General features: G+C 37.1%; 1 protein-coding gene across 3 annotated transcripts in view; it reads left to right on the top strand.

Annotated features, from left to right (window-relative positions):
* CSMD1 (CUB and Sushi multiple domains 1) overlaps positions 1–23,175 on the top strand; it is a 2,222,584-nt gene that overhangs the window by 1,270,659 nt on the left and 928,750 nt on the right. For all 3 annotated transcript variants that reach the window (XM_037812751.1, XM_037812753.1, XM_037812752.1), the window contains exon 6: positions 20,196–20,308. In XM_037812751.1, coding sequence (XP_037668679.1) covers positions 20,196–20,308 — 113 coding nt within the window. The remainder of the gene's footprint in view (positions 1–20,195; positions 20,309–23,175) is intronic.

Consider the following 23,175-nt stretch of genomic DNA (forward strand, 5'->3'; position numbering starts at 1 on the left):
GGACATTCCAGACTGTGTGTTTCTGCCCTGGTGGTGCTGTTCAGTCATCCAAATTAACAGAAGTGTAAACAGTTAGATATGCTGAGTGTTAGAAAGTTTCTGAATTGACATGGCCCTACTTGCCTCCTCGGAAGTTCATTTCTCACCTGTGAAAAGCGTTTTGAATGAAAATTCTCCTCTTCAAGTTGCTTTTGCTGAGCCTGAAGTAGTGCTTCCTGAATTTCAACGTGTTCTTCTTTGTCTGCAATCTGTTTAGTGGCCTCAGACTAAGAAGTATGTTTTGAAGCTGGGCTTTCAGCAGCACAGATAAGCACCTAGACCTGAACTAAAAGAAAAGAGTTGCATGAGGGAACCAAACATGATTTCAAAACCCAGAAGGAGCTGGCTCTGAATCAATTGGAAATTTTCTTGTTTTCAAAATGTACCAAGTCATAATTCTCACATATTGATTTTTTTTCCCACAATTCAGAAAGACTTTTCTGCAATCCTAAAAATCCAGTTTCCTAGCAAATCTGTGATTACACAGACATACACATAATATACACAGAAACTACCCAAATTAACAACCACAGAGAAATTTCAAATAAATTAGAGTCAATACTGTTAACTTACTAGTAAAATAGGAAATTCTCCAGGTAATTTGAAAAAGATTACTTTAGTCTTGAAAAATATTTTGAGATTAAAAAAATGAGTTATACCACAATATGATTCTTTTTTTTTTTTTAAGATGAGCTGTTTCATGTGTACTTTTTGTGAGATTGTGAAGAAAAATATAATTAAATACAGGTTTGGTGGGGACTGGAAAGGGTATGTCACTGTTATAGTGGCAATGTTAGAATTTTATGAAATATGGAATTTAAGAAGTTTGAAGATGATTAATCAGTCATGACTGGAAAAAAAATTGAAAACAATTTTCCTATCAGACCCTTCTTTGAAGGCTAAGAGTGTTAGAAGTTTCTTAATGCTTCCTAATATTTTCTTTGTATCAAGGGAAAGAAGCAAAATGTAGATCTATTTTAATAGGGAGCCATAACAGAGGGGATGCATACTAATAAGCCACATTGTCAGGTAGCTTTTAACCTAGTGGTTGAAACAGATGTGGTAGCAACTCTGATATGAGAAAGAATGCAGTACAACAAAATACAGATACAAGCAATATGTGCTCCAAGTTCACAAAAAGGAGATAATTGAGCCAGACTAAAATAAAATAGCTGAGAAGTCATAGTATAAAATATAATAGCTAAAAAGTCATAGTATAAAACCATAAAGTTCTTTTGAAAGACTCTTTCCAAAGTTTTGTGTTTTGTTTTTCTCTTAAAGAACAATTTTACATTGTGTATAAAAGTGTCTTTAACAGTTGCATCCATTTTGACCCATTCATTTCACTTCTAATCATTAATTATAGGGAAATAAATACACTGATTCAAAACATACTCAATATAACGTGGTTTACTCTAAATTCATCAAAATATAAGAAATGATATCAAGTTGCAACAATAGGCTGTTGATTAAGTAAGTAATGGCATATTCATTCAATGGGATAGTACACAGAATTCACAAATTAGATGTATTGAAATAGAAAGAGTTATAATGTTCTCTTTATTTTCAGAGAAGTTGTAGATTTACAGGAAAATTGTGTGTAAAACACAGAGTTCCCTATACCATGCTATTATTAACACCTTGAGTTAGTATTGTACATTTCTTACAATTCATGAAAGAATATTTTTGTAATTGTGCTATTAACTATAGACCATCGTTTAAAATAGGGCTCAATGCTTGAATTGTATAGTACTATGGTTCTGTTTTGGTTTGCTTTAAATTTTTATTCTAGTAACATGTATACAGCCTAAAATTTCCCCTTTAAACCACATTCAAATATATAACAATGTTAATTACGTTCACAGCGTTGTGCTACCATCACTACCATAACTTTTCCATCATCCCGAATGAAAACTCTACATAATTTAAGCATCGACTCCCTTTTCCCTAACCACACCCCAGCCTCTGGCAGTCTACACTCTAATTTCTAACTCTATGAATTTTCTTATTCTAATTATTTCATATCACTGAGATCACACAGTATTTGTTCTTTTGTTTCTGTCTTATTTCACTCAACATGATCCTCACTCCTTCTATTCATGCATAATTCCTTATTTTTTTTTGTTTTTTTTTTTAATTTGTGCCATTTTGAGACCCTTCTCATTTCTTTTGGAGTATATTTTTCATGTATTTTCTTTGTAGTTACCATGGGGTTAAAATTTAACATCCTAAATCTATAGCAATCATATTTGCTTTGAATCCAACTTATCTTCAAAAGCATACACAAGCACTGTTCCTCTACTCCTCTGTTCCCCCACCTTTTTTTTATACTTCTTACAAGCTGTATCTTTGTACATTGTATGTCCAAAACCACTGATTTATCATTACTTTTGATGCGTCTGCATTTTTGCACCTGTAAGAAATAAAAAGTGGCATTACATAACAGACAATATTAAACAATACTGCTGGCATTTATAATTACCCATATGGTTGCCTTTACCAGACGTCTTTATTCTTTATTCTGCTTTGATCCACTGTTTAGTGTCCTTTCCTTTCAATCTGAGGAACTCCCTTTAGCTTTGCTTGTAGGGCAGCTCTAGTGTTATGAACTCCCTTAGCTTTGTTTATCTGGGAATGTCTTAACCTCTCATATTTCAAAGAAAGTCTTGCTGAATATAAATTCTTGGTTGGTGTTTTAGTTTCCTAAAGCTACTAAAATGCAATATACCAGAAATGAGCTGGCCTTTTACAATGGGGATTTATTAACTTAAAAACTTTCAGTTCTGAGACATGAAAATGACCAAATCTAGGCATTTAACTGTTTTCCATAGTTTTGAGGAAGGTTACTGTTTTAAGATTCCTCTGCTGCCTTTGCCTAAGGGGAGTTGGAACAATGACCACCCTCAAAGATGGTACCTGGCAATCTGAAGTAGCTAATCAGAAGTAGAGATCTGGGATCAGAATACACATCCCTGGAGTTTGGAGACTAGGTCTTTATGTTTACAACCTGGCACCAGCTATCTGAGCCAGGAGCGGAGCTGCAGTCTCCACTGCTGCCTGTAACTAGGCTGGGAGACAGGGGATGTCACCACTGCAGGGAGGGTGAAATTCACCAGTATTTACTGCAATTTACCAGCCTCTACCTCCTGCCCCTTCCTGGCTGAGGCACAGTGTACCCCTAGACCCTGGAGTTTCAAAATAGTGGATTCAGATGGCTCCTGCCACTTCAATAGTTGTTTTGTGGAGAGACTGATTCCTGAAGCTTCCTACTGAGCCATCTTTCACACAATCCTCTTCCATAATGTTCTCTTGAGGTGAAACATAGATTTTTAAGTTCTGTCTAAGTAGACACACCATTTTAATAACTATATATACATATACACACATCTGTATAGGAAAATATTTAGAATATTAGATGTATTTTGTAATTAATTTCAATTATTTTATATCCTTTTGTTACTTTTTGTTTTGTTTTGTTTTGTGTTGCTTGTCTACTATTTACTCATTAAACTTGGAGGAAAAAATCATTCAGGATGTCACTCTAATTGCATCACTGGACCATTTTCTGTGTCAGTGAATCCTTATTAATATAGTATTTAATGGATATTTTTATCCAATTTGAGTCAGTTTCTTTTAACAAATGTTCAATGTTTATCAGGATTCTTGCGACTAAAGACCACTATTTCACTACAGCTTATAGCATTACTGATTTACAGGGAAGAATCACAGTGAAGACACAAATTGATTGGAGCAATATGCCTTCAAATGGTTTGAGTTTCATCAGCATCTCTGTGAATATTAAAAGTTCACAGAGAAATAGCTGGGGATGGGTGGAAAGTTTATGTAATTATTTTTAATTGATTTAACAATATAGCCATTAATAAAGAAAAGTCATCTCTTTATTCACTTCCCTCTGACTCATACAGACTGAGTCTCTAACACACGTGTTCTGTCAGTCTACAGGTAACTTTCATTCTCACGATATAGTATGAGAATGCATTGTAGGATGCACGCTATCTCTTTACTCATTGTATACCCTCTATCAATACTTAATAGACTCTAGAAAAGTAATTAAGATTAAGTGGGCTCTTATTACAAGAAGCTGTTCTCTATGATATACATTTCCTAAAGTCTGTGTGATTTTTTTTTCCCCTAGATTAGCATTCAAGAGCATTATCTGTTTAAAAGTTATGGGCAAAGCTTAAGACAAGCCTTACTATTTCTAAGAGTGCATGAAATACTGATTTGGCTTTCATAATAAGGACACGATATATCTTTGCTAGAATGGCTTGGAGGGAGCAATAACACAACACATAAAACTCGTATCAGTGGAAGAAGTAAAACTAAAATACAATTAATTACTGTTTTTACCACACAGTACACTGAACTTAAAATACTCTTCTACTTTTTTTTTCAATTTTATTTTGAAATAAATTCAAAGTTACAGGAACAGTTGCAAAAACAATACAAACCCCATACACAGCATACCCTGACCCCCCTCCCCCGATACCTCGATCCATCAACTTTAACATGCTGTCACACCACCATTTCTTTCTTTCCCTTCATCCCTCTGTCCCTCTCTCCTTCCCTCCCTATCTATCATCCATCATCTATTACTCTGTCTTCTGAACACATGAGGGCAAGCTGCACACATCCTTGAACAAACACTCTAATTCACATATACAGTTCCCATGAACAAGAACATTCTTTTATGCAATCCCATTAAGCACAGCTAAGAAGTTCAAGAAATTCAACATTGATACAAAGCTTACATTCTATGTTTCCTTTTTTTTTCTTATGTCCCAACTGTGTCCCTTTGAGCCTCCTGTCCTCCACCCTGTGATCCCATCCAGGATCATCCTTGGCATTCAATTGTCATCTATTTAGACTGTCTTTTTTTTTTTTTAATTGTGAAAACATATATACAGCCTAAATCTTCCCATTCCAACCCCTCCCTAGCATTCCATTAGTGGGATTAATCACATTTAGAATGTTGTAATACTATCACCTTCCCACCATCCATTACTAGAAATTTCCCTTCACCTCAAACAGGAACCCTCCACTCATTTCTTAACTCCCCATTGCCCCTTCCTCCACTTCTCGTAACCCATACTCTACTTTTCATCTCTATGGTGATATTCTCTGATAATTTCTTTGTGTTTACTGTGGGGCTTAAATTTAGCCTCTTAAATCCATGACAACTTGGTTTTCTTTGACACCAACTTAACTTCAATAGGACCCATGAACTATGTTCCTATACTCCTCCATTCCCCCACTTTTAAATAGTTCTTGTCAAATAGTACATATTTTACATTGAGTCCAAAACCACTGATTTGTCATTAGAGTTTATGTATTTTATATCCTGTAGGAAGTAAATAGTGGAGTTACAAATCAAAAATTATTGACTTCTATTTGTATTCCATTGTGGTCAGAGAACGTGCTTTGAATATATTCAATTTTTTTTTTTTTAATTTATTGAGGCTTCTTTTATGTACGAGCATATGGTCTATTCTGGAGAAAGATCTATGATCACTAGAGAAAAATGTGTGTCCTGGTGATTTGGGATGTAAGGTTCTATATGTCTGTTAAAATTCTCTATATCTCTCTCTCCTTTCTTTGTTTCTCTTTTTGGTAGGGCTCCCTTTAGTATCTGAAGTAGGGCAGGTCTTTTATTGGCAAAATCTCTCAGCATTTGTTTGTCTGTGAAGAATTTAAGCTCTCCCTCAATTTTGAAGGAGAGTTTTGCTGGATAAAGTATTCTTGGTTGGAAATTGTTGTGGAAATTTTAAATATGTCATGCCATTGCCTTCTCGCTTCCATGGTGGCCACTGAGTAGTCACTATTTAGACTTATGTTGTTTCCTTTGTATGTGTGAATTGCTTTTCTCTTGCTGCTTTCAGAACTTGCTCCTTCTCTTCAGTATTTGAAAGTCTGATCAGAATATGTCTTGGAGTGGGTTTATTTGGATTTATTCTATTTGGAGTTCGCTGGGCATTTATGCTTTGTGTATTTATATATTGTGTAAAAGGTTTGGGAAGTTTTCCCCAACAATTTCTTTGAATACTCTTTCTAGACCTTTACCCTTCTCTTCCCCTTCTGGGACACCAATGAGTCTTAAATTTGGATGTTTTATTTTATCTGTTGCGTCCCCAAGATCCATTTAGATTTTTTCAATTTTTTTCTCCATTCTTTCTTTTGTTCTTTCATTTTCTGTTCTGTGGTCTTCTAGGACACTGAGTTGTTGTTCAACTTCCTCTAATCTTGTATTATGAGTATCCAGAGTCTTTTTAATTTGGCCAACAGTTTCTTTTATTTCCATAAGATCTTCTGTTTTTTTATTTACTCTTGCAATTTCTTCTTTATGCTCTTCTAGGGTCTTTTTTCTGTCCTTTATATCCTGTGCCATGTTCTTCTTCATGTCCTTTATATCCTGTGCCATGCTCTCATTCTTTGACTGTAGTCCTTTGATTAATTGTGCCAAGTACTGTGTCTCCTCCAATTGTTTGATTTGGGTATTTGGGATTGGGTTCTCTGTATCGTCTGGTTTTAGCAAACGCTTTAACATTTTCTGTTGTTTTTGGCCTCTTGCCATTTGCTTTGCTTGATAGCTGTGATCTTCCAGGACCTCTGCTGAGGAAAGGCTGTGCTATGTCACAAGTGTGCTCCTTCCCTCAAGGGAAGCCCCAGGCCACTGGGCTGTGCAGGGGTGCTCCCAGCCTGATGCAAAAATGCTGAATGGGGTGTCTCAACCACCACCACCACCCCCTGCTTTTCGCACAGCTCCGTCTTCCCAGCTCCGGGACAACTAGCTGTGGTTGCACTCAAGGCCACTGTCCACGGCCGATACTGTGGCATGTGCGGGGTACTGTGGAATACACTACCCATCAGACTGGGTTTCCTGGCACGGCTCTGGGCTGTGGGTACGGTCCTGGGCAGGAGTATCGCCAGCACGCCAGGAAGCCGGCTGCAAGGGGTGCAGTTTCTTTCTCCTTTTGGCTCTCCCCTCTGTCCCTCTGGCCCTGGGACAATCAGCAGCAGGTGTGGGGAGGACTATCCTCCACGCCAGGCACCAAAGCACTGGCTACAGCCTGCTCCTGCAGTGTTTCACTGGGCAGTTCTCACTGCCATATCTGCAGCCGCTCCCGGTTTTTTTTTGTTTTTGTTTTTTTTAAAAGAACTAGTCTGTCTTCAAACGCCAACCCTCAGTTTCCCCACACCACAGCTCAGCCACGGGACATTCAGCCAGCTTACTCACTCGTTTCAGAATGCAGACTCCCGGTTTTACCAAGTGCCCAATCCCTGTGGATTTAGCAGACCTAGTCCGGCTGGTGCATTGCTAGAAGTGGTGTTCTGGGTCACTTTCTGGTTTTTACCTAGCATTTTTCATGGAGGTGTTTTTTTGGCCTGTCTCACCTAGCCGCCATTGTAGGTTCCTCCTCTCTTCTACTTTTTAGTAGGTTACCATGTGTTCTGAGGCATTTGGAATTTCATGTAAATTCTTTCATGCTCATTTATATTCTTGTTTATTCCACTACTTGGAAACCTGCAGAAAGAATCTGTTGGACAGTATTTCCTAAATATACTATAGAACCAATGAAAGAAATTTCCAACATACATTGACCTAAAAGCATGTTTCCTCTTAAAATTTGAATATTTTGAGTTTCTGAATCATATTTAATACGATCTGCTACATACACACTAGAAGAGCTCAATTCACTGACTGAGATCTTAAAGTGACTATTCTCTTAAATCACCATTGATTTTCATATGGCCAAAGCTAAAGGACAATTTATGCCTTATCATAATTGACAACTTTGCAGTTCTCAATACTAATGACTCTTTATTAAAATTCATTTTACCCTTAACTTCTAGGCCATTGCTTTTCCTACTTCTCTGTTTACTCCTTCTCAGTCATCTTTGAGGACAATTTTTTTCACGTGGCCTTAAGTATCTGTATTCCCCTAGGTTATACTTAATCTCCTCATTCTTCTTAGTCCATCCACTTTTCCTAAGTATTTATGCATCACTGTCTGCAGGAAGCCTTTTCTGCCATTGTGACCCTACAGTCTGATTAGATGCTACCTCCTGTACAATCACAGTTTCGGTGTACACCTTTATCACAGCACTTCTCTTATAGCACAGTAATCAGTTGATTTATGTTGCTCCTCAACCAGGTTGACTGTAAACCACTTGAAGTCAGTCAGCGATGAAAGTTTATTCAACTTTGCATTCCTGGTGTGTTGCATAGCATTTGGCGTATAGATAGCATTCAATGCGTTTGAAAAATTAGAGTACAACATTCAAAAGGCAATATTCTCATCATCAATGTGAAGTGAGAAATTCTATTTGGAAACTTTTTAACACGATATAGTATAGACAGACATATATATGTTATATAATATACATAGATGTTACATTATATGTATATCACATAATAGTTCATCTGTATATATGCACACTGTTTTAGTTTGCTAAAGCAGATGAGTGCAATATACCAGAAATGAGTTGGCTTTTACATTGGGGATTTATTAACTTACAAGTTTACAGTTCTCAGACCATGAAAATGTCCAAATCAAGGCATCAACAAGCAATGCTTCTCCCCAAAGACTGGCCACCAGCGATCCTCAGTTCCTCTGTCACATGGCCAGGCACATGGTGACATCTGCTGGTCTTTCCCTTCTCTCCTGGGTTTCATTGATTCCAGATTTAGCTGCTTCTCTTTCCACTTCTCTGACTTTTCTCTCTCGGGTTCTCTGGCTTTTCTCTCTCAGTTTCTCTGTGGCTTTTTTCTGTGTCATCTCTGTTTTTTATTCTCTCATAATGGACTCTAGTGAGAGAATTAAGACCCACCCTGAATGAGGTGGTTCACATCTCAAGTTATGATCCTACTCACCAAAAGATCCTACTTGCAATGGGTCCACACCCATGGGAATGGATTATCTCTAGGAATATGATCTTTACTGGGGGACATAAAGCTCCAAACCATGGCACACATTATATAAGTAGATGATTGATAGAAATATAGATATTGTGTGTGTGTGTGTCTGTGTGTTTGTGTGGATAAGGTCAGCAATCATCTTTCCCTAAATCACATGGGATGCTAAGAGTAGAAGTGAATCAGAGCACAATTGAAATCTGTTAGGATAGGAAAAGTAGGAAATGAATGCTTGAGAGGCAATCAGTAGCATCTCTAGTAGTACTTATTATTCACACAGATGAGACTCTTGAGATTCAGGTGAGGGGAGTAATGCCTGAGGCCTCCCAGTTGGAAAGGGACATAACTGGATTTTAATCTGTATCAGTTTGACCCCAAAGCTTGTATTTATAATGACTTATGGTAAAGAAATGCTAGTGAGGGAAAAAACAAGAAGTTTGTCTTCCGTAAGGGGACTTTAGTGGCTAGTTGGCCTCACTCCAAAGTTCTGTATGCAGAGGGATCTTGCTTCCTATAATGCCATGTGTGAAATTAAGATTTGTAATCACAGATCATAACCATCTGGGAAAATAACATCTGCAGCCTCAAACCCAAGGATTATGTGGAATTAGGTAAGGTTGATCAGATTTGCAATAGTTAGGCAATGAGACATATGCTGCTAATGAGATTCAGATCATCAAAGGGTGTTAAATGCAGCTAGTCCTTACACCTTGGGTTACCCATGTAGTGGCATTAGAGATAGGGTCAACTGTTAATATGGGGGTAGTGCTGTGGAGTATCCCACAATATAGGTGAATAAGGCATGTGGCTTTGTATTAAGTGTTTTAGGAATATTGCTAGAAAATGGTAGACCCATTGCAGATCCTTAAAATGGGCCAGAATAAGGCTAGTTGTTACCCCCAAGATTAAGGAAAAAAGATCTTTACAATATGTTAAAGAATATGTATTGTTCACTGGTGTGTATGGAGGCAGTATTCATGATTTGCAATGGGTGAAAGTGGCCTAAGGGTACATCGACTGAGGAACAGAATGTTGAACTGTGCTGTAGGCATACAATGGAATATTGAGCAACTACAAGAAGGAGTGAAGCTGTGAGACACTCAATGAGGTGAATGGATCCTGTACACAGCATTTTGAGTGAAGCACGCCAGAAACAAAGGCAATCACTATAATACCTCACCAATATGGACTAACTACAATGTGTAAACTCAGAATTAAATCTTAGAGCACAGCGTACGTAATAGGGAAATGATTATTGTCATGGTCCCTAGATTGTAAGCTCTTACAGCAGTCAAATCTATTCCTGAATTGTAATGGCTATCTCCAGACTCTGAGATGCTGATCCCTTTGTGTATAACCTGACTGGTCTCTGGAACATTGGGTATCTGTGTGACACCTGAAACTCAGAGCTAGAGCTTGGCAGATATGAATGTCAGCATTAACACATACAGCAACTGTTAAAAAAAAAAAAAGGCTGAAAAAGAGCCTAGACTTCAATTAGAGATATGAATGAAGCCAACCTGGTTAAGACTAGGGCAAATAGGGCCAAAGGGTAAAGGCTGAAACTGACTGTGTGTTAAAACTTCAACTTCCATGTGAGACCAAGGGAAGAGATGTTTTTTTTTTGGTGCAGGATCTATATTTTCTGAACAATATAACTTCTACAGTCAGTTTGTTCAAACACCACAATTACATGGAAACTTTGAATAGGAAGTGAGATATGGTAGGTTTGTATAGGTTAGAGTGAAATAGCAACACATCCCAAAGTAATTTGGATGGACAATAAAAATATATATGCAGGGCCCCCCTGAAGAGCTGGGGGAGGATGCAGAGGTATTGGACTTCCTCACCTGGATTGTTGCTCATGTTCTCACAAACACTGGGGACTAACAGCTTGATGTGCTGAGCTCTCTATCTTGAGGCCTGTGCTTATGAAGCTTGTTACTGCAAAGGAGAGGCTAAACCTGCTTATAATTGTGCCTAAGAGTCTCCCCCTGAGTGCCTCTGTGTTGCTCAGATGTGGCCCTCTCTCTCTAGCTAAGCCACCTTGGCAGGTGAACTCACTGCCCCCCACCCCCACCCTGACATGGGACCTGACTCCCAGGGACAGAAATATCCCTGGCAATGCAGGGTGTGACTCCTGGGGATGAGCCTGAACCTGGCATCATGGGATTGAGAACACCTTCTTGACCAAAAAGGAAATGCGAGATGAAATGAAATGAAGCTTCAGTGGCTGAGAGATTTCAAATGGAGTCGAGAGGTCACTCTGGTGGACATTCTTATGCACTATATAGATAACCCTCTTTTGGTTTTAATGTATTGGAATAGCCAGAAGTAAATACCTGAAACTATCAAACGCCAACCCAGTAGCCTTGACTTTTGAAGATGAATGTATAACAATGTAGCTTACAAGGGGTGATAGTGTGATTGTGAAAACCTTGTGGATCACACTCCTTTTATCCAGTGTATGGATGGCTGAGTAGAAAAATTGGGATGAAAACTAAATGAAAAATAGGGTAGGATGGGGGGGATGATTTGGGTGCTTTTTTTTACTTTTATTTTTTATTCTTATTCTGATTCTTTCTGGTATAAGGAAAATGTTCAAAAATAGATTGGGGTAATAAATGTATAACTATATGATGGTACTATGAACAGTTGATTTTGCAGCATGGATGATTGTGTGGTATGTGAATATATGTCAATAAAACTGAATTTAAATATGATAAAAGGTATCTACAATATAAAATCTACAGCCAAAAAAAAAAGAATAATATGTATTGGTAAAAACATCAAAGGGAAAAATTGTCACATTCAGAATTTCAATATCATCTTGCATTTTTTTTTCATTCCTTTATTGTGAGTCCCGGAGTTTTGTCTGTGTGTGCACTTATCAGAGAAATATATGTATTTGCAAATACTTGTTTTTTTAAATAACAAAAAATAGCCTAATATTGATATTCATCTATGCCTACAAACATTAGTTGTTTTGAATGACCAAGTGAAGTAGAGGCTAACAATGTGTTTTTCCATTGGCAACCCTCAGATACCTGTCTTCTCAGATAATAGTAAAACTACATGTCAGGGAATTGAATAGAACAGAGGATTGGGAACAAGAAATGGAGGTGTTTTAGCTCTCCAAGTCACTGACTTAGATCCAGCCTGAGTTGTTGCAACCAAGATTTGTAAAACCACAATATCCTGTGTCACATATGAAACAGTTTTTTCTCACACTAACTTCTTACCTAAAAAGGCAAGAGGAGGAGATTTCTGGGGTAGGTTTTAACATCGTGTACCAAGCAGCTGAAGCCACTTTTAGAGTTGTCCTCATTCTTCTACGGCTTGAGTGAAGCAGAAGGGTAAAGAGAAGATGCCTCAAAAAACTTCCCCACAGAGAAAATGCTGCCACAGCCAGTTGTCTTTTGAGTGTTTTATCATATTACTTGTTTGCCTGAGCTATTTACTTAAGCTTGAGTTCTCAGCAATTCTCTGACATTTAGTCCTTAAGTTTCACAGGACAGGCTTTGTCACGTCTCCCAAACGATCCTCTCTGCTTGAACTTTGGTGCCTGATGCCTGATTTGCTGAAATCCTGGACATTTTTGTGAATCTCTCAAATCCCTTTTGTTTGGACTGGACTCTTTTGCCTCATCTTTAACGAGGTCTATTGTCCTCCTCTTGCTCCTTCTGTGACACAGAACAAACTTCTTCACTGTCTTACCTGAATCCTAAATTACCGCCTTGGTCTTCAGGGTATTATGGGTATAACAATGGAAAGATGCCAGATTTGACCCACTTGGGCAGCTCACACATGGGAGAAGATAATACTAATGGGAAGTTATCTTATCTGTGTGAGAAGATAAGAACAGCATCCTCTTAATACGCTTAACTTTTATAATCTTTGGCTTGTGTTTTAAGAATTCACAGTTGTTTTTGTAACTTATACCATGAGCAGCAATAAAAGTATAAAAACCATTTTAAATGAATTACTGAGACTCTAGTGTAGGCAAAATACTGTAAGGATTAGGGAAATAGATAAGATGCCACATGTATCCTCCATGGACTTATATATAGTTCAGTAGGGAAAGGAGACCTATACACACCCACCAAATGTATGACAGGCTTATATAATTTCCATAAAAATATGTGACCCAAATGCTAAAGGATCGTGATGCCAAGAGTGTTTAATTCCACCTAAAATAATAACAATAAGATTTTTGGAGGGATATCTTTTGCAAAAGATTTGAAATTTGATAATGTAAACATAGGGCAAAGTGGCTCTGGATGGAGGGAGCTGCAAAGGCACAGAGGCATAAAGGCATACACCGATGGATGTATAAAATAATTTAGACGGTAATCCATACTCTTGTGTGGACACAACACAGATTTTACGAAAGTGCATTATTAGAGATAAGGCAGGAGATGTATATAGTGGATAGTTTTCAATCCCTACTTAGAAATAGGATTTCTTTCATGGAGTAATTCAGAGCTATTGAAATTTCTTAAAAAGGGAGATGATGCAATTTAGATTGGGTTTTACCGCAAGGCTTCATTTTGGTAATTGCTGATTTCAAAACTGCTTTTCTAACCTCCCTGTCTAAACACCCAACTGACAAGTCACAATTCAGATATCACTTCCCCAGGGGGGACCTTACCCTTACTGTTGATGTCTGTAGAAATCTGTATTCCCCATTTGGGAAACACTCATCATTTATGCTATCACTCATCCAAGGTCACTCTTTTCTGACACATTTTTTGTGCTTTGAGATTAAGCTCCAACTTGGGCTTCTTCACAGCTGTATCTTCAGTGCCTAACATAGTATCTGGCTCACGCGGTGTGCCAGTTTGAATGTATTGTGTCCCCCAAACGCCATTATCTTTGATGTAGTCTTGTGGGGCAGACGTTTTGGTGCTGATTGGATTTGCTTGGAATGTGCCCCACCCAGCTGTGGGTGATGACTCTGATGAGATATTCCCATGGAGGCATGGCCCCACCCATTCAGGGTGGGCCTTGATCAGTGGAGCCATATAAATGAGCTGACTCAAAGAGAAGGAACTCAGTGCAGCTGTGAGTGACGTTTTGAGGAGAAGCAAGCTTGCTAGAGAGGAACATCCTGGGAGAAAGCCATTTTGAAACCAGAACTTTGGAGCAGATGCCAGCTATGTGCCTTCCCAGCTAACAGAGGTTTTCCGGACACCACTGGCCATCCTCCAGTGAAGGTACCCTATTACTGATGTGTTACCTTGGACACTTTATGGCCTTAAGACTGTAACTGTGTAGCCAAATAAACCCCCTTTTAATAAAAGCCAATCCATCTCGTGTTTTGCATTCGCAGCATTAGCAGACTAGAACACGTGGGTTGTTTTAAAGAGCTGTTGACTTCCATTATGTTTATGGTAATTCATGTCAGAGTTACATAGACTAACCCTAAAATGAGTACAGAGGGGCAGGGAGCAAAAATACAGTTAGGAGACAATTTCAATAGCACAAGAAGAGGTAATAAGAATTTGAGGAAGAACATAGGCAGTGTTTAGTTAGAAGAAAGGAGAGACATTCACATTGCAGGAGTTGAATCCACACACAACTTAACTGGATGCATCCCACCAATCTAAAGGTGAGGCAGTATCTCTGAAGAAAGAGTAGACATGCATGCACTCTAATCCCTCTCTTGGATCCACTCCAGTAATGCCAGCTTGGTTCAGCCAGATTTACTCATTGGAGTGGTTGAAGCTTCCGTAAATCTATGGAACATGGCACGGCTGTGGTCTGAACATCCTCCAAAGAGCTTAACAACAGCCAAAGGCAGGTCTGAGGACAGTGGATACTGAGAACCATTCTGAGACAGACAATTTATGCGCTCAGAATTTCCTTCAGGATTATTAAAGTAAAGAGTGACTGTATGTCCAGTCACAGTTTCTGGGTCATATACCCTCAGAGAAGTCCATTCGGTTTCATTCTGTGTGATCAACACTCTTGGAAATGGCATGAATGTATGCACTGACCTTGATTCCAGTGCAGATACAAAGCCATTGTCCTTTTCCTACCACCATTTCACTACTCTCAATACTATAAATGTATATAATGCATCCAACAAAGTTATCGTTTAGCCTTAAGCTCACTGCAGCCTCACATCATGCTGTGAAAAGCTTTTAATAGTAATTTTCATTTTGTGAAATGGGAACTGAGGTGGGCCATATGGTGTGTCTTTAGAGTTGCCTATTCAATTTGTATTGTATTCATTCAATTTGTATTGAGTACCTATTCGATGCAAGGCACTATGCTAAGTGTTAGGGAGACAGTGAGGATAAGACAGACTTCAAGTCTCCTAGGAAAGACTAACATGAAACAAATAATTACACAAATAACCAAATCATTACTATTTTGAAAATGTCTTCAAAGAAAAAATACACGCTCTCATGAGACGGCATACCAAGGGAAACAACCTCATCTTGGAGGTCATATCAGGCTTCCCTGTAAATGTGATACACAATCTGAATTCTAAAGGATGACCAGGAACTGCTTGGCAAATGAAAAGGAGGTAGACAGTGGAGTAGGGGTGTGCTTATCTCCAGTTAACGGAACAGCTGTGTAAATACTCAGACAGGAAAGGAGCATGGTGCTTTACATGGAGGACTACACATAGTCAACTATATCCGAGTGTAGAAGGCAAGGGAAGATGCACCGGATAAGACTGGAAAGATGACCAAACCCTACTGGAGGCAAAAAGGAGAGCTTGAGAGATTAGAAAATCGGAGGGGAATAAACATAGAATATATGATGGTACACAGAGGAAGCTAAAGGTGATAGCTAAGGTCATAACAATGGATAAAGTTTTTAAGAGATAAGAATATTATAGCTATGGGAGTGGACTAATTATGGAAACTTGGAAAGTGCCTAGAGGAAAGAGAGCTGGAAAGAGAGAAATTGGAGTCAAAGAGAGAGAAGGGAACTTTATGTGAGGGCAAAATCATGAATGCCATACCAGTGAAAGAAAAGTCTAATAGAAATTACTAGTTTTGATTAAAATAAGATATTTGTAACACAGAAATCTTCTCAAGTATGTTTTTAGATATGGTATGGTTTTGTTTGTTTATTTGAGTTTTTGTTTTTGTTTTGCCAAGGGGCATGTATATATGCATAAAACTTTTGGATTTCATTTCCAGAAATATTTGTATGTAAATATGTGTATGTGTATATACATATATATGTGTATGTTTATATATGTGTATATGTGTGCATACACAGAAAGATACATAGATATAGATTAAATAGATATAGGTATACACACATAACTCTAATTGTCATTGCTTTTCAGGTTCTTCCGAGTTAACTTTAAAACTATCTTTTACTTTCTTTGCAACTCTCTTCAATGTCCATAATAAGGCTTGCAATGCTAGTGTAACTCTTCCGTAAGACAGTTGGTTTCTCTTGTAATATAAATAGCACACAATTAGTAATAGGACTTTTTAGGAACTTTTTGCTTGATCAGATTATCCTGTTTAATGTTGACAAAATGGAGATAAATGAAACACCACACTATGGATCATCTTGATCACTTGTCCACAAAAACATAGGGAAAGATAACACAACTTCTATATGACTTTCTCTCTAAATTGACAAGCACTCAGGCTCTTCAAGGTAACATATTTGTTAAACTTTTTCATCTCCTTAGGGAGGCTGGATAATTTAAAGTCTTTCTTGATGATATTAACGCTTTCTAGTTTCTTAGTCATCATAGTTAAAGAGGTTTAACTACACGGAACCCCTAGAGATTTACCCGATGATTTTCTGAAGACATAAGAATCTGGTTTAATGTCAGAGAAATATTCAAACAAAGCTATTTCAAAAATCTTTAGCATTCTCAAATGCGTTTTAGAAAATTATGTTGAAAATTTGGCTCTATTTTTAAAATTATGTGAGTAAAATACATGAGTCAAAGATACAGGGCTGTAAGGTTAGATGAGCAATTCCCTCAACGACTTTATATTACATATGAGAAGAGTGAGGCTAAGGGAGGTTAAGTGAAAAAAATAAGGTTAAATTATTATAAATAGAATACAGAAATTTATGGCAAAGCTCTTCAGAGAAAGTGAAACAGACCTGGCCTGTCCTATTTTGGCTCAAAGGAGATTGTCATAACTTTGAGTATCCTATAAGTCCTAAATTTATTTTTGTAGCTAGCAGAAGCAGACACCTTGCCAAGACTTTTGAAAGAAATGAATTTGCCAGCAGGCTAAGTTGCTTAATTTGGCATTCTTGGGTGGGGTGGGAGGGACTGAGAACTACCAATTCCTTTAGTCATATCATTTGCACTATACAACTTGATGGACTTTTAGACTTAATTTGACATGCTCCAGAGATGAAGCTAACCAAACATTCCCTTAGGAAGACCTTTTTGTGGCCTGTTATTTGAGGTATTCTTTTATCCTCCCTTGTCTTTTACTCCTAAATTTCTTTGGCCCATCACTTGATTGTACCAGGTAATTATCCTTTAATTTTGTACAGGTACGCAAAGTCTTTTGTATGTGTACACAAAGACTTTTGTTGTTAACCACCATTATTTGCTGTTTTCTCTTTAAAATGATTCTGCATCATATCTTGGAACAGTATTCATGTCAAACCTCACCCACCCTCCCATTTGCCCCATTATCCATTTCTCACTTCCCAAAAAAAGGATGTGAATATTTGTTTAATTCACATGGCCGAATCAAGAAATTCATATATGTAAATCCACTTTGGAGGGTGACTCATCTGCACGGCTTAGCTATAACCAGAAAAAGGAATTATATAATTGTTTCAATGCCTTCCCACTTGATTCTGCTAAAAGAAAATAAAAAAGGAAACAGTGCAGGAATATTCAATTTTTTAAAACATTATTGACACTAAGTTAGCATATATCATCTAATAATCTTCCTGCTAAATATTTTTACAAATTACCCCGTATGAACTAAAGCAGAGGTCAGCAAACCAAATCTGTTTCATGAACTACATATGTTTTTATCTATTCACTTTTTAAATGGTCACCGAAACAACAAAAGAGGAATAATATTTTGTGACACATCAGAATTATTCAAATGTTAATGTCCACAAATAAAATGTTGTTGGAACACAGCCACACCCCTTCATTTCTGTATTGTCTTTGGCTGCTTGCACTGCACCAGCAAAAGGGAGTAGGTTCAACAGAGACCGTTTGGCCCATAAAGCCTCAAGTATTTACATGTCTGGCCTCTTGAACTAAAACTTTGCTAACTCCCATACTAAAGCAAAACTGACATTTTTGTGGGTAGATATTTGTAAAATGTGGGGGAAAGAGAGGATTTGTTTCTGAGTATTGCTCCTGTTGGTTTGCAACTAAAATGCGATTTCACCTAGTTTATGAGATAAGAACCACTGGAAAAAATCTAATCAAGAAAAAAATATATTTTTAAAGTAAAGGAAAAATAAGCTTCGATTTCTGTTATACAAATTCCAGTAAGTAAATGTAGGTGAGTCGGATGCATGTTAGGTTTTAGAACCCAGAATTTGCTTCTCACTTGGACATTCTTATATTTGGCAAAAAGGTATATGACCTATTTTTAAGAGAATTTGTAATGAAATCTTACCAGGAAAACAAAGGCCTTAAAATAAAATATTAGAATGATTAAATGCTTCTTAGGTCAGCTGTGTCTGACTGTCACCGATCAGTGCTACATAAATCCAAGCAAATAGGCAGATCTGACTAGTGCATTTTCTCTTACAGAAGATTATTTCAAACAGAGGCATAAACACTATTGCAATTTGTTACAGTCAAGGTTTGACTTTTAACTTTAAATGGATACTGCACATTTTTAAACCTGAGAGTTGAAATTGAACACCCTGACATCAGAAAGCTCACCTGCATATATAATTTGTTGTTGCTTTTCCTCCAGGTAATAGAGTAAGTAGAGAAGTGCTTTATAAAGCAAACTGTACCTAGAAAATCCTGTGTGTAGGAATACGATTTCCAGGTTTGACCAGGTGCTCTGGTGTTCACAGGCAAGACTAGAAAAGACACTACACTCCCTCAGGGTTTCAGCTGAAAGAGAAAATGGTTGAGCATAACAGACTATCTACACTTACAAGCTTCATTTTAAAAATAGATTTGGTGAGTGAGATGCAAAATAATTAATTATAAAATGTATAACCATATTTTGTTACTTAAACATATGTACTTCAGGAATACTTATATGGATATGTATATACACATATAATCTCTTTCAACTCTGTGAGGTTGGTATTTTCATGACCATTATAAATACTGAGAAACTGAGGTTCAGAAAAGATGACCTGACTCTGGTGCCACAGCTAGTAAAAAGTGGAGCCAGCAGATAAAGATGTATCTGAAGATTCTCAATCCAGTGATATATATATACCACTGGCCAAGACTTAATTTGTCAATTGTACTTCAAACTGCCAGAAGCATTACGTCTGAGAAGCCATTTCTCCTTAGTAGAAACACAGTTTCCAATTCATCATAGTAAGAATTAAATTACTCTATCATTTCTGACTACTAAAAAGCACATTTTAAAGTGGACTGGAAATTTTAAACAGCAGAATCAGAGATGGACTGTATCTTATTTTTAAAAGATTTAATTGAGTTTAATGTAGTACTTTACTAAAACATAATTATATTCCATTTCAAATTTCTTTGGCAGTGTTCATCAGCAATTTCCTACACACTCTTCTTTACCTTGTTAGGAAAGGCCCACACTGTGAATTCTGTGCATAAATGGAACTGGAAATATGTCATGCTATCAAACAAATTTAACAGTTTATTTCCTTCTACTTCAGGTTAAATAGAATTGCCAAAGGTTCTAATCCTAAAAAGTAGAATTTTTCATTTGACTATTTCTTTTCCTTTTATGTGGTTCATTGTGAACTCTAGTAGATTGAGGTCCTCATGAAAAGAAATGAGATTAAAAGAAGATCTTCTCCTTTACCCATCATTAATATAGAAGGATCAAAATGTCAAACACTTGTGAAAGCCTTCATTCCATCAAGGATAAATATAGCACTTAAATTTGGGCAAAGATAAAATTATCCAAATCACCTTAAGTCTTAAATGCTAGCTAATAAATGACCTGTGTTTTAAACATCTCAAAAATGATGAGCTTCAGTAGCTCACTTTTAGAAGCAGGTTTGATATAGAACATTTGCTCTGTTGGTTTACAAGGGAGATTTTTTTTGTCATCTTTCTCTCTTCCAGGCTGACTGGCATGAACCTTCCTTCTCCTGTCATCAGTAGCAAGAATTGGTTACGACTCCATTTCACATCTGACAGTAACCATCGACGCAAAGGATTTAATGCTCAGTTTCAAGGTAAGAACGGTCTATCTTATAAGGAAAAAAAAAGGAGTATCAGAAGTCATTCTACTCCTTTCCAACCCTGACATTTTAGAATTCTCTTGCTAAGGATGGACCAAGAAATAATACTTGAAAATACCTTCTATGTCTTATATGAACAGGAAACTTGGAAATTATATAGATTACAAGTAACTTATTAGTAAACTTTATTACAATGACAGAATACAATATTTATATATACATTTTTGGAATTGTTGCTAAGTTCTATCTGCATGTATAGATTAATGTTAATTACTATGCACCTAACCAATAAATATCCAAAGTAGTCTGGTTGTTTTCTTTACTTCACAAGCAAAGAATGTTATAGCATGTAAGGTGAATGGAAATTCATAAATTCATTATAATATCACCTTTGCTTCTAAAACATTGTCATACTACATAAATCCAATTATCTGATTTTGTTATTTGCATACAAGTGAACCTCAAAAAAAGGTGCTAGGTTTTTTTTAGTATGAGCAAAATGCAGAATGTTTAGTTCATTAATATGTAGGTTTGATTCTGAAACTGTCTCTTTGTACCTAATTCCTAAAGTTTATGCCCAGATAGTATAACATCATTTCCCATACCTTTTTAATTATCAATTATCCTTCTTACTTGAGGGAAAGGGATTCAGTCTATGTAGGGGTTCATTAAAAATCATTCCATATGTGTTTGAAGATAACAGCAATATGAGTGTGCCTGAAGGAGTCCTACTTTCTAAAGGAAAATGGCTTCTCAAACAAACTTCACAAGTTTCCCCCAAATTGAGACCATGATTATTTTGATCCAATTAAGGCAGCAGTCACTGAGCACCTGCCACATCAAGTCGGGATGTCAAGCACTGCTGTTGATCCCCCAAACAGGGAAGTTAAAACAACCCCTGTGCTCCAGAGATTAGTAAGTCAGAAAGTCAGTATGTAAATAATCTTCATGAAAGGCTGAATGCAGGGGGAAATCATTATAACTACTTAAGGAGACTTTAATAATTTTACAAAAAATTGGTTAAAACATCACTTACCTTAACACATTTTATAATCCATTGTATCTTTCTGGACAGAAAGTAGAAATGCAAGAAATTAAATACAGACTCTGCTGAAGAAACACACATTGATAACAGCAGGTTTGTATTTATACCCATTCCCTGGGGCATGTGAAACTAGCCAGGACTCCCCTGCCTTAGAATACAGGGGCACTTTTTTCCATCAAAATATATCTTATAAATCATCAAGAGCATTCTCCAATTCATAATTCCTTCTGATGTTGCCAGAAAGCTCTCATCTTTATCTGCTTTGATGGCAAATACATTACCCTTAAGTTACACTCTCTATACAGGATTCACACCAATGAGTTTTCACTTATCCTGGGACCTAAGCAATCCTGACCTTTTCTTTTCCCATACCTGCCTTCACCTTTTAAGGCCATATATGTCCTAACTATAGTTACCAAATTAAGTGTGGTAAGGACAAGTTGGTAGGTGTCACACAGGGACATGGTGGGTGGGTGTGAGAAAGACTCCATGCAAGCTGGTGGGAGATTCTATACTGAACCAGATCTATGCATATATCTATCCCTTCTTTAAAATAATCATTAGTCAGTATTTAGGATGCCATTTGACCAATCCTATAGTAAGTTAGTTAGATTTATATAGCTGTTTCTAAACAGTTATTTGATCTTATCTAAGAGCCCTCATTAAGTGATAGGCTTTGTACTACAGGAAATTTTCCGAGTATCGTATCTTAAACCTGATCAGTGGCATTTGTATTAGTGACTGAGAAAAAAGGGCAAAAATAGAATATCAGATTTGTAGATGTTCCAAGATACCAGCCAATAGTGTGCATGTGTGTATGTGTGTGTGTATGTATAGTTGTGTGTGTGTGTGTGTGTGTGTGTGTGTAGTTAAAGAGAGGTGACTAGACAATTTTGCTTATAGTTCCAAAGAGATAAAAATGGTGCAAAAATATAAAGAGTGGAGAGCATTGCTTAACAGTAATATATTAGAAAATCTCATCAGGCTGACTTTCAACTTCACCTCCAAGACAGATGGCATGAGGAGCACATAGGCCTTATTTAATAAGGAGCACCAGGTCTTAGGGTTCTTGCAGGCAGACCATTTATATAAGGGAAGTTAGACTCAGTTCTGGATTTCACCCTTTTAAGAAAGAAGCTGACCAAATGGAGAGAAACCAGGATGATGAACAGAAACATTCAAAAGATAAGTTGATGAAACTTAAAAGGAGCATGATAAATGCTGTGCAGAAAAGTATTACATTTAATTTTTCTGGTTCTAGGGGGCAGAACTCTCACCAGTGAAGAGAAACTACAGGGTGGCCAGCCCTGCTGACTCTCAGGCAATGGTCAGTTCAGCTAGGATAACCCTGAGTCTATCAGAAGGCACGGGGCAGAGCAGTGGATTAGGGTTTCCTATTTGTATCCTGTATTGGCTATAGCACTGATTACTAAAAACTGACTGACTTTGATTTCTCTCTAAGTTACTGTTTCAACTTTAAAACTGGGAGGCCTCAAATGTTCATTCCGAGGACAAATGGGGAATCTTTTTGTCATATAGGAAAAAGTGTTGATCATCTAAATTTCCCCTTTATCTGTGCCTAGATTAAATACTAGATAACTCCAATTTGTGTTGTAATTTTATTTCAATTAAACAAGTTATTTAAAAAAAAAAACACTATTGTTATAATCAGCACTATTGCAAAGAAGCAAAACATAGTAAATGAACACTTTAGAAAACCAACAAGAAAAACAATAACAGTAGTGGTGGAAACTTACATAGTGCTTACCAATTGATACTTTCCTGTGTTCTCAAATATTCTGCCAAAGAATCTGAC

Source organism: Choloepus didactylus, chromosome 20, assembly GCF_015220235.1.
Source record: "Choloepus didactylus isolate mChoDid1 chromosome 20, mChoDid1.pri, whole genome shotgun sequence".
NCBI classification, from domain to species: Eukaryota; Metazoa; Chordata; class Mammalia; order Pilosa; family Megalonychidae; genus Choloepus; species Choloepus didactylus.